The sequence below is a fragment of the Myotis lucifugus genome, unplaced genomic scaffold (genome assembly GCF_000147115.1).
Source record: "Myotis lucifugus unplaced genomic scaffold, Myoluc2.0 scaffold_98, whole genome shotgun sequence".
Taxonomy (NCBI): domain Eukaryota; kingdom Metazoa; phylum Chordata; class Mammalia; order Chiroptera; family Vespertilionidae; genus Myotis; species Myotis lucifugus.
This window is the reverse complement of record NW_005871146.1, coordinates 1,470,936-1,483,182: the sequence shown is the minus strand read 5'-3', so window position 1 is coordinate 1,483,182 and position 12,247 is coordinate 1,470,936. Positions and strand designations below refer to the sequence as shown.

Here is a 12,247-nt window from a genome sequence, read left to right as displayed (position 1 = left end):
GGGGGCCGGGGTTCGGCCGACCCCCGCCGCGGTCACCCCCGCCACCGCCGCCGTCGCCCCCGCCGCGCGGCTCCTCCTTTCTGCCGCCCTCCAGCACCACCACCTCGGCTAGTCCGTCGTGGGTCCTGCTCCTCACCATGCCCGGCGGACCCGCGCCTTTCCCATCCCCTTTGTTTTTGACCCCAAATATGCTGGGCATGGTGCCACCCGATTTCCTCTTCTTGAATAATTTGAAAGCAGCTTTGTTAATCTTCCCCGACGGCTGCTCGGAGGCCGGAGTTCCGGCAGCACAATCACAAGGCAAGTCCATGTCTGCCGCGAGGGTCCCGGCACCGGCCTCCTCCTTCCTCCTGCAGACCCCCGCGGCCGCGCCGCCGCCGCGCGCGCTGACAGCCCCGCCGCCGCGGCCGCGCTCGCTGGTCTCCATGGAAACCGAGCGGGAGAAGCAGCTTTCGTCAGCTGTGGGCTCGCGCCAAGCCACTGTCATCCGGATTCTAAATCAACCTGAGCCACTCTGTGCTGCTGCTGCTGCCGCTGCTGCCGCTGCTGCTGCTGGAACACACAGGAAAAAGAAAAAAAAATTCCCCGCCCGCCCAGGGCTTATATAACACCCTAACCCACTAAGGATCCATCCGACTTGGCTTTGCGCTGTATAGTGTGCAGGGCGGGGGGGCGGGGGGGGGGGGGGCGTGCAAGAACACGCAACAGAGCCTTGAGCTTGAATGCAAGAATTAGAGTCGTAATTATGGAATTCCAAATCCCATCCAGGCTTACCCACCTTCAGATTCTGCCTCCAGATTTACTCTTTCACAAAATGCCCCCCAAATGGACAAAAAATAAATTTTAAAAATCCAACCAACACAAAATGCTTAGTCTTCTTATCACCTATCCTGGACTTCATGAATCTTTGTGCCTTTCCCAAGCCCTTCATGTGTGTCCTTAACATTCGGGTACCAAGCCCAGCAGACATGGAGCTTTACATCTTTGTCTTGTCCAGTGCAGAGCACAATCTCCAGGTCGATGTTGAAATCTTATTGTTGTTGCTGTCCTGATTCTTGCTGCAAAAACAACAGCCATCAAATACCCATTAGCAGCTCTCTGCAAGGAAAGTGCAACAGTTCTGAGGATGGAAGTTGACTGGTCCTTTGGGACAAGCCTGGCTTTTATCCCAGACTCCTGCTACTGGGGCTGAGGTCACAGAATCCCCTGCCCAGTCTGCATGTGGTCGCAATGGAGTGATGAAGATGGAGTCTCAGGTCCACTCCAGGGGTGGTGCTTGGAATCCAGAATCTACCCTCTTTTCCATACAGCAGGTCACGGGTGTTACTTTTGACCTTGCTCCTGCCACCTCCTTCAATACCCTGTGTCTGTTCTGCAGCTGCCTTCCCCGCTGTGCAGAGTCCCTAGTGCCCATGAGTCTCTGCAGCTACTGGATCTGGGAAAAGGAAAACTATCCCAGGGAACCGCCCAATCTGGGAATCTCTTCTGTGCTCTGACTTAGAGAGTGACTGCTAAATTGTAAACCTGACACCAGACTTCATGATCCTAGCTGAGGGCTTATTAGCAAACATACATATATATGAAGAAGCATGTACATATATATAATTTCTATATGTTGGATATTTTTAAAGTGCAATAATATTATGTATTACTATTTATTAAATATTATTTAATAACTAGAGGCCCAGTGCACGAAATTCATGCACAGATAGGGTCCTTAGGCCTGGCTGGCAATCAAGGCTGATCTGTGGGGTGACTGGTGGGGCGATTGGGGCCCCCCCCACCCCCGCTGACACCCACCTAGGCTGTCCTGGGGCCTACAGGATAGGGGCAGCTCCTGCATTGAGCATCTGCCCCCTGGTGGTCAGTGCACATCATAGCCACCAGTCATTGCACCGGTAGTTCCACCATTCGGTCGATTTGCATATTGGGTTTTTATTATATAGGATATGTAATGTTACATATATACAGATATCAATATTTTTCTGAATCATCTTGAGCTTCATGTTTGTGTGCTACTTGCGTTACACCCAGAAACCCTAGTTGCTATGTCAGTTGAGGCTGGAGTTTTGCTAATAATCTGTCGGCCATTGCATGGAACAGTTGGTTTTAATTTTGGCCTTGGGGTTATTACCTATATACCTGCCTTTCCTGCTGATGTTTATCAAGAACACTGTTTCATAAAATTAAGAAATCAGTGAGTTTAGGTTCAGGAGAGGTTTTTATTCCCAGCCTTGTAATCACATCAGCTCTCTCCCACTCTTAACCGGCACCTCCCAGACAGGGTGTGAGGCTAAGACCAGAGAGAGGCTCTCCCCAATTCTAGTTGACCACTTACCATGAGGAATCAGGTGCCTCACTGCCTTGGGGAGAGAACAGGTGTTAGGAACTATAAAGAGAAATTCATTTGTTATCTCTCCACAACCTTTTGAGGACAGTTGAAAATTTTTTTCAATTCTTTTATACACACCATACAATTGCTTAGCTATGTGGGTTACTACATAACTGTGTCATCTGGAAGAGTTTATGACTGGGATCCAGGAAGATTCAGGAGTCTATAAATATCTCCCCTTCTCCAGCCCAGAGCAGAGAGCTGGGAGGTGAACCTGCTCATCCACTGGGAGCTCTGACCTAGCAGGACAGGCCATTTGCATGAGAATCCCTGAGCCCCCTGGGGAGAAAGCTGGCAAGGACTTTGGGATGAGTATCATTCCCCGGGGACATAGACATCCAAACAAAGAGAACTGGACAAAGCAGTCTTCATTCTGGGGAAGGTGCGGGTGGCAACGGTAAGTCACTGGCCCTGAGGTAGAAGAATGTGAGGGTTCCTGGAACCATCAAGACTTGGAGGCACAGGGCAGGGGGAGCTTTAGAAGCTGTCATGTGAGTGGGGACCCTCCCTTGTCCTCCAACCCAAGGTCCTTTTTATAGAGACCATCATAGAAAGGCCAGTTTACAAGGACCTTGGCAGACAGTACCTCTCAGCCCCACCCCGGGGGTGGGGGGAGGGAGGACAAGGGAGGAAGGCCCCAGTCAAACTTTGGGTGGCAGATCGATTTAAAAGGCTATTGTTAGAAACCAGTGCAAAGGTTTACCTGCACCTTAAGTTGCTCTTCACTGTCAAGCCTGGGGAAGCCGATTGCATTTGCACAAAATGGTGATTTCTTTTCCCTGAAAGACAGATCATGACAGTGAAGAAAATTTTACCAGAAACGCCTCCTGTTTTGGGTTACAGTTTCACCTTTCCTTCTTCTCCCCTCCCCTGCCACTGCCCCGCCCTGCCCCAATTTAAACAGTGAACAGAAAATTTGAGAAGAAATGGCTAGAGAAAGGGGCTGAGGGGAACTGTTTCAGGAAAAAGCTGTTCTGAAATGACAGGATGCGTCACAGATGCAAACAGCAAGTGGGCCCTGCTGGAGACATGTGCCTGCTTTTCTCTTTTGGCACGAGGGAGGGTTTGTTGTTCCGTCGGGCCTTTCTCTCTGGGTAGCTAGTGTCTCTGGAGGAGGATAATCAAAGCAAGGAAAAAAAAAAGAGAAACAGGAGGAATCATAGAGAGCTTATCATCATCGATTCCTTTTCCAGGGTGTCTTCAGCCAGTGTTGCCCCTGCCTTTGTCCTAAGCTCACTGAGTGGAATGTTCTAGCTGAGGGAAACCACTCAGAACATAATGTGGAAAAGGCTTGGTGAGCAGCTGCCCTTGGAGCCATGGTGTGGCTGCTGCTGTGGAATTCCATGTGTCACAGCATCGCCATGAAGGAGGCTGCTGGCTTTCCCGAAATTTGCCTGAGGTCTTTAAGGGGATAATGCTCAATCAGTGAAGTTTGGAAAGGATGTTTGAATTGGGATCAACACTTCCTGTCTCCAGCTCTCTTCACCTGCTCTGGACCCCAGCCCAATCAATAAGGCCAGCTCCCTGTTCCTGCCCATCTCCACCCTCCCGGCCATGATTATCATCCAAGGCGAGCTGTAGACACTGTGATGCCAGTGAGGACCCTCAAATGTCCTCTAACCCAGGGTCTCTGTTATGAGGACAATCAGGAAGAGCCCCAGCTTTGCTAACCTTGACCCTCACTCCCAAGTCCACTCTGTCCACATATCTGAGGCCTGTCTTGCCTTTGAGGGATGCTGTGGGCCGTACAAGCTGAGACCATAAGGTAAAGTGGACAGATGTGCAGGGAGCCTAGCCGGGGGAAGGCAGGGGGGTCAATGCTATGGCACTTTCCTATACCCTCCTTCCTGGGAAGGCTCTAGCCCAGGGTGGGCAGGGTGAGGACCAGAGAGGTCTAAGCGCAATCAGCCCTGAGCTAAATTGAAGTTTCTGTTTTCTTTTGCAGATTTTGATTCCTGATTTTTCCTGACCCTCAGCTTCTCTGTGAGCTAAGAGCTGTTCTGGGTATATGTTTTCTTCACAGGAGAAATTAATTTCTAATTAGTAACATGCAAGTGTAAAAAGCTCAACACGACTTGTAAGTTTACATGTTAAACCTTGGGCACAGCTGAGGCTGCTGAGGGGAGAGCTCATCTCGGAGAGACAGTTCCATGCTGGCTCTGGAGCGACCTGGAAGCTCAGGACATGAGCTGTTCTGGTTCAGCAGGTGTCACCACTCATAAGATGTCACCTTGGCCTGGCCCCCATGAGTGTGAACCTGAATCCTAGGGAAAGGGGGTGGGCAATAAAGGACCAAATAAAAGCAGAATGAGCATTTCTCTGTAATGCTAGAGGATCGGGGGCGGAGGGGGGGGTGCAGGCCATGCAGCAGCTGGCAGGGCTGGCACCGGGCAGTCTCCATGCCTCCCTGCCAGCTTCTGGTTCCTGCCAGCAATGCTCAGTCTCTGCATGCATCATTCCAACTCTGCCACCGTCTTCACCTGGTGCTCTCCCCCACGTGACTATCTTATAAGGACAACAGTCATATGGGATTGAGGGCCCACTCCATTCCAGTATCACCTTGTCTTAATTTACATCTTAGACACATCCACAAAGACCCTATCTTCAAATAAGGTCACACTCACAGGTACCAGGGGTTAAGATGTGACATCTTTTGGGGGACACAATTAAACCCCCAACAAGCATCATTGCCAGCAATGGAGATAGCACTTCACCTTCATCCCTTCCATGCAGTCACTAGTGCCCTGGCACAGACATGAATGTTGGTGGGTTCAAACTAGCTCCAGCAAGTGTGGGCCCTCAGCAGGTTTCAAGGTCATGGATGACACTTCCAGGTTACCAGCAATGTGAGGACAGTATCACTGCCAGCCAGAGTAAACAAGAAAGAAAATGGTGGTCGCCAAGAGGACTAGATCTTGGCATACATATCTCTCAGGATTGCCCGGGAGGAACGTAAAGGTGGTGTCAGAATTCCCATGTAGCAGATAGGATACAGCAAAAGAACCACTGTGGATATCGTTGTTCTATTTCCTGCATGTAAGTCAGAGTGGCCTGAGAACCATATTGCTTCATAATCACTGGTCTGCTATTTGGCTAGAGCTACCCTTAGAATATATTCTCAGGCTGCAGAGGGGTCGGGGTTTCTTCAATCTGTCAGCACCAGGGTGGGCATAGGGAAGCCAAAAACAGACCAGCATGAGGTGAGATAGCAGAGGGCATGTGAACAGGATGCCAGGGCTTTGGGCATGGATGAGTGCACAGTGGGGAGCAACCAGACTCAGCAGTGGGGAGCAGCTAATCCTAGCAGGGATGCAAAGTAGAGCTGAGTCCAAGATGAGGGCCCACAGGTGTCAATGAGTAGGCAAGGCACAGGAATTCAAGGGTGTGAGCCCGGAGGGGGCTGTGAAAAATGACCCAGAGCCCAGGTACCTACTCCCCTGGTGTACTTTTGCTCGTTTTCAAGGTACTCTATTCTGTATCTGCTTCTGGACATGCAGCAGCAAGTTTAAACAGCCCTCCCAGCAGGTAGTGTGTACAAACCACCCTGTGCAGCTAAGGCAGGCCCTCTGCCCAGGTTCCTCGTTCCCGGTGGTCTCCAGCCACATGAGCAGGCTGCTGTTGGTCTCATATCCTCTCCTTGAACCACAAGACCTTCTGGATCGCTGGCTCCCTTCCTCAGTTACTTCAACTTCAGTCTCAGAGACATCAGAAAGTCCCCTTACTCTCCCACACCACTCTGGCTCCGCCCCTGCCCCATGCTGTAGCATTCCCTCTCCGGTCCCTGCCATGATGGCACAGGAGACACACACAAGGGCTCAGACAGACGGCAGCATGGTCCTTTCTGCTCTCAGCTACTCAAGCCCCTGGAGGGGAGGTCTCAACACCCCACCCTTTGGAGCTAACCCAGGTAGAGGCGCAGGAGCAGAGCCCCTTCCTAAAGACACTCTGTGCTCTTTCTTCCTCTCTAACTTCCATTCGCCAGCGTCTTGGGGTCTTACGTAGTCTGGGCCAATAACAAAAACACGTACACGGCCTTTTAAATTTATCGCTTAGTTTGGGAGCGTGGCTCTTGAAGTTTAAATGACCCTGTCTTAAGCAAATTAAAAAAATTTTAAAACCACCTTGTAGGTTAGAGCAGACAGCTAGCAGACTCTGCTGCAGCTCAGACAGCAGGAAAGAGCACTTCCTATCCCCGTGGTTCCCTTCCCTTCGTGTTCCCCCTCCCACAGACGGCACAGTGGATCACAAGACCTCGGTGTTCCAGTCCCCAGCTCCTTCATGTCCTTTTTAGCCTTCTCCTTTGGAAAGAACATTTTTGTTTGTTTGTTTAAAAGAAATACATCGAGTGAATGTTTGAAATAGACTAAATTGAGGACCTGACTGCTTACTGCCACCTCCAGAGTATCTTAGGATGGGCCTCCTTGTTGCCTTAGCTGGGGCCATTAGCGTTTACTGAGTGTCTACTGTGTGCTGGGCACTGTCATGAATGAACCATGATGCCGGCCTGTGATGGAGACTTGTCAGCGTGAGACTTGGTTCAATGTGAAACTCTCCAGCTGAAGGCTGACACCACCTTTGCTCCACCCAGCCCAGGTGCTAGACCGGAGAGATCAGGCCTTGGCAGCTTGGGTGTGAGTTTTTTCTCCTTTGAAAAATATATCCATGTTTTCCCCCAAGATGGGTTAATCCCCAAATAGCCAGGCTTACTTCTGTCGCAGATCCTAACCCAGGGGTGGGCAAACTTTTTGACTCAAGGGCCACAATGGGTTCTTAAACTGGACTGGAGGGCCGGAACAAAAGCATGGATGGAGTGTTTGTGTGAACTAATATAAATTCAAAGTAAACATCATTACATAAAAGGGTACGGTCTTTTTTTTTTTTTTTTTTAGTTTTATTCATTTCAAACGGGCCGGATCCGGCCCGCGGGCCGTAGTTTGCCCATGGCTGTACCCCTACGGGGCTTTCTTCTTGTGCTTTAGGTTCAGGCCCTGATCTGGCTCCACACAGCTTTCATTTATGTTTCATTCACCATCCTCCACCACAAGGTGCCTTTTTTCAAACGATGGAAATCTCAGCAGATGTATCCATTCTGGGATGTTTCCTGGACACACACCAGTGAGCTCATTAGCCATAGCTAACCATGAAGCTTTCTTGCTTTCTTTCTTTTTTTTTTTTTTTTTTTTTTTTTTAGTTTGCAGTAAAAAGCAGAATCATGTGGTTTCCTCCTAGCAGCACCCATTCATGTATGTTCAGGGAGCAGTGACTGAAATTACCCTGGAGAAGGAGGGCTGTGCTTGCTAAACATTCATGCTTCTTAGGAGTGTCTGCTTTTGTTTAACGGAAGACTGAAGCTCAAACAGGAAATTTCTAGGTCAGCTATACTTTGCTCCAATAAAAGGAAAGTCTAGCCAAAAGAACAGCAAAACTATGGCCTGTGCTTTGTGGAGTGTCTTGTCTGATTACCCAATTATTACAGCTCAGATTAGGAAGGGATTAACTCTGAGGTTGGACAGATGGTGAACACTATTAAAATACCCCATGTGGGGTTTCAGAGTGAGTAGCCAAGTGACCACCTGTCCCTGTTTCTTGGGTCAGTCTGTCCTAATTGAGAGCCCCAAGGTCACTGTCTTTGATGCCTGTGTGGGAGCAAGGTCCCCAGCCTTGCTCCCCAGAACCTCCTGCTTCTCTTTCTCTAAATTATGCCCTGCCCTAGAATGGCCTGGCAAATGATTTGGGGTTGTTATCTCTCAGGGCCCTTGGGAACAGGCTCAAGACATTTTATGAGATCCTATCAGACTGAAGGCTTCTATTCCAGCCCTCCTGTCCTCTGTGGAATGGGCGAACCCTCCTTTCCTGAACCCCTGTAATTCAGGGCCTAACTCTGGCTGTTTCTTTGTCCCAGAAGCTGGAGTTGAGTGCAGTACGATCTGCTGTGTGCCTTTCGCCCTTGCATTTGGGGAGGTTGGAACCGTCTTTGTACCACACCACTGGGCAAGGAAGCTGAGTGTCTCAGGCTCTGTTCCAGCCTTGAATTCACAAGCAGAAAGATGCTGTAAGCAGCCCATTCAATAATTCATAAACCATTTTGTTTTTCTGCTTCTAGCCCTTTATCTTACAGAAGTGGTAATGCGGACCTCAAAAAGATGTGTTCAGGAATATTCATGGCTGATGAGAAAACATTATGACAAATAAAATACGTTGGGTAGTCTCAAAATTGTAATGATTTAGCCAATGAGTACTTCCTTTTTATATATCTAGCTCAAGTTGATTCAAGAAAAGGGTATTAAGCACATTGAGCAGTCTCTTCATCACAGACGCAGGCCAGATGAAGCATGAAATCTAAAGGTTGTCAGACGATCGATCCCAAACTCTACAAGCAGCCACCCATTCGTGTGGAATTTGCCCGGGGAAGGGGACCTCACCAAATCCAGAGGCAGCTTACTCCATGGCTAGACAATTCCATTAGAGATTTTTTTTATGGTTTTATTTATTTATTTATTTATTTATTTATTTATTTTTGTTCAGTTGATCAGCAGCCTAGCCAGGTTCTGTCTTTATTGTCCTGTTACATCTGTATTTATACCAGTTGATTTTAATCCTATCCATTCTATTCCAAAGGTTAGGGTGTTTCTTCCCTGAAGCGACTGTGTCAAGCAGCTTCCGGCAAATTTTTTTTTTTTTAGCAGCTAAATAAGTCTCCAAGAGTTAAAAGTAATAATAAAGTGATTGATGAGGTTGAATAAACTAAGACATGGGTTATCCCTTCCCAGGCCGTCTTTGGAGTTTGACCAGCAACACTTTCATGGTCTTACTTCTCTCCACTCCCCCTCCTCCCCTCCCCTCATGTGGGGTCAGGATCCCAGTAAGGCCCCAGCGGCTCCTCCAGCTGTGGGGACCAAGAGGCAGAACTGGACTTGACGTGGTGCTCAGAACTGGGCCCGTGACAGTCTTGGGAGATGGTCCTGATGCGGGACGGGTGCTCGGGCTCCATCCTCGGGAATGTGGCCGGAAGTGTACGGAGGAAGCCCCAGGCACCTCTCCAAGTGCAGCCAAGAGGGGAGGGGATGGAGCAGGCGCTGGCCGCTGCTGTCCACCGGCCGCTGCCTCAGAGCTTCTTCAGGTGGCTGTACATCTTTCTCTTGCTCTTTTCCTCAGCCCAGGTCCGGCTCTTGGTACGAAACTTCTTCAAGTCTTCTTTAAAGTCCTCATGGTGCATGGGCCGGTAGCTGGGGGGCTCACAGTGAGACTGGCATTTGAGGAAGAAGTCCTTGTACCCGCCCTTCAGGATGTACAGCTCAGGGTAGTGGAGTCTGGGGTACTCGTTGCTGAGCCGATCTCTCTCGCGCACATAGCGGCACATGCGCGGGCCCCGCTCGGAGGAAAACTCGCAGTGGAACACCACGATGACGCGCTTGCCGTCGGCTGGGAAGACGGGCTTCTTGAACAGGAAGTCTTCCAACTCGTCCTCCATGTACAGGTTCACCGCGCCCTTGATGTGGCCGCCCTCATATTCGTACGGGTACCGGCAGTCAATGGTAACAAACTCTTCAATGAGGTTGGCAAACTTGCCATTCAAGACAGATGCCATACTTTCTGGAGAGATGTACTTTAGGTCCTGGTGCTGCCCAGCGACTGTGTGGAAGAGATAACCCCTGGAGAAGTCCCCTATGAGGTCTCTGGGATCGTTATCCGGAATATTCCCGATGGTCCCCTTTGCGGGGATACCAAGGCTGGAGACGGATGCAGAACCTCCCGGGGCTTCTTGGGACTGGTTGCCCACGTTTGCAGTAGTTCTCATGACAAGGGGAGACGTCCAGAGGCTTGCCATGCAGGAGGAGGTCTCATCATTTTTCAGATTCTCTCCATCAAGAAGGTCCATGAAGCCATCATCTCCATCAGACAAAGTGGCAGTCACGGGTGACTGGGGCATGAAGAGTGGAATGAAGTTCTCTGGCTCACCGCTCTCTCTTTCGTTGGAGGAAAGGTTGTCCTTAGTCTCCTCCTGGTCCATCAGCCGAAAGACATCACGGTCCAGGGAATCGGAATGGCTCCTCTTCAGAGCTGAACTACATCCCAAAAGCTTTGGAGGCAGGGAATTTATTCTCCTCATGGGATTTTCAAGGTTTCCTTTACTGTCCAAGGGCCCAGGAGAATCCAGACAGACGCCTGAATCTGTTGACGCGGAGGAGCCCATTCTCTGAAGACTGCTGTTGTTTGCCTCGGGCGGCTGCTCACCCACACTGCCCAGGCCCTGCAGCTGGTCCATGGTGGCCGTCAGGGTGGTGATGGGCGACAGGCCCTCGGAGGCCGGCTCCTTCAGGACGGGCGGCGACGCGGGCAGGGGGCTGCAGGCGAAGAGCAGCCGGCGGCGGCAGTGGCGGCGGCAGTGGGAGGATTCAGGGCCCAGTTCCATGGCTGCGCCCGGCCACCGGGGCGGGTGGGGAGGGGGGTTTGGGGGGGGCACTCCGGATCCCTCTACCTCCGCGGGGCCTCCTCGCCCTCTACCTCCGCGGGGCCGCCTCGCCCGGTGCCCTTGGCTCAAACACAAACAGGACCCCGCGGTTCCGGGACAGGGCAGCCCCAGCAGGCGCCACCCACACGCAAAGGTGCTTCCTGCTCACCCCGCGAGGCCAGCGGACGGAGGGGCGCTGGCCACCTGAAGGTCAAATCCAAACAAACGCGGCGGGTCAGCTGATAGGCCCCGGCCGGGGCCTACCCTGTCCTCACGTCCTTCTCAGCCCCTCGCCCGCCTGGACCCGCAGTGACCGGCCGCCGGCCTCCGCTCTCCTGGACTGTTCAGGCGCCAGATGTTGGGGTCCAACCCCAGCAGGTCCAGGGGTTCCCAAAGGTGTGGACGGAGTTGGCGAAGAAGGAATGACACGGAGACAGCGTTCAGTTGATCAGCAGCCTAGCCAGGTTCTCCAGCCAGGTTCTCCAACCAGGTTCAGAACACACAGTGTGTTATTCTCCTGTTACATCTGTACTTATACCAGTTGATTTTAATCCTATCCATTCTATTCCAAAGGTTAGGGCGTTTCTTATCTCCATTCCAAGGTTACTCTATTGTTCTATTAAGTTACAAGGGAGTAACTGAAGGAGATTATCCTAAGTAAAGATTATGTGGCTTGCCCTAGCCGGTTTGGCTCAGTGGATAGAGCGTTAGCCTGCGGACTCAAGGGTCCCGGGTTCTATTCCGGTCAAGGGCATGTACCTTGGTTGTGGGCACATCCCCAGTGGGGGGTGTGCAGGAGGCAGCTGATTGATGTTTCTCTCTCATCAATGTTTCTAACTCTCTATCCCTCTCCCTTTCTCTCTGTAAAAAAATCAATAAAATATATTTTTAAAAAAAGATTATGTAGCTTAAGCATTATTGTTCGTAGTTAAAGTGATTAATTACCCGCCTGGCACTTAGTTAAGGGGTTTTATTCCCTCCCTAACTCCTGGGGAAAATCCCCACCTGGGAAACAACCTTTCTCAGAGAGGTGACCTTGGTTAAAACACATAGCGCTAAGAAGGGGAGCAAACATATTAAGAACAGTATGCCATATACGCCAGGTCCCTTGAAACATATGCTGTGCAGATGTTTCTTCCCTGCAGCGACTGTGTCAAGCAGCAAGGATGGACCGGCTTCCGGCATTGGTCATTAGACCTGTGCAACCACACAGGTACCACACTCAGAAGACTCTAGGTCAGTGGTTCTCAACCTTTCTAATGCCACTACCCTTTAATACGGTTCCTCATGTTGTGGTGACCCCCAACCATAAAATTTTTGTTGTTGCTACTTCATAACTGTAATTTTGCTACTGTTATGAATCGTAATATAAATATCTGATATGCAGGGTGTATTTTCATTGT

At 50.5% G+C, this 12,247-nt stretch overlaps 2 protein-coding genes across 2 annotated transcripts in view; both read right to left on the bottom strand.

Moving 5' to 3' along the window:
* The window catches only part of AMER2 (APC membrane recruitment protein 2), a 2,350-nt gene extending 1,923 nt beyond the window's left edge, over positions 1–427 (bottom strand). The window contains 1 exon segment of the mRNA XM_006092142.3: positions 7–427. Within this exon segment, the coding sequence (XP_006092204.3) occupies positions 7–427 (421 nt within the window).
* Positions 428–9,497: 9,070 nt separating this feature from the next.
* LOC102434301 (M-phase inducer phosphatase 1-like) lies at positions 9,498–10,805 on the bottom strand. The gene has a single exon (XM_006092141.1). The coding sequence runs from the start codon at positions 10,803–10,805 to the stop codon at positions 9,498–9,500; it is 1,308 nt and encodes a 435-aa protein (XP_006092203.1).
* Between the last annotated feature and the right edge of the window lie 1,442 nt (positions 10,806–12,247).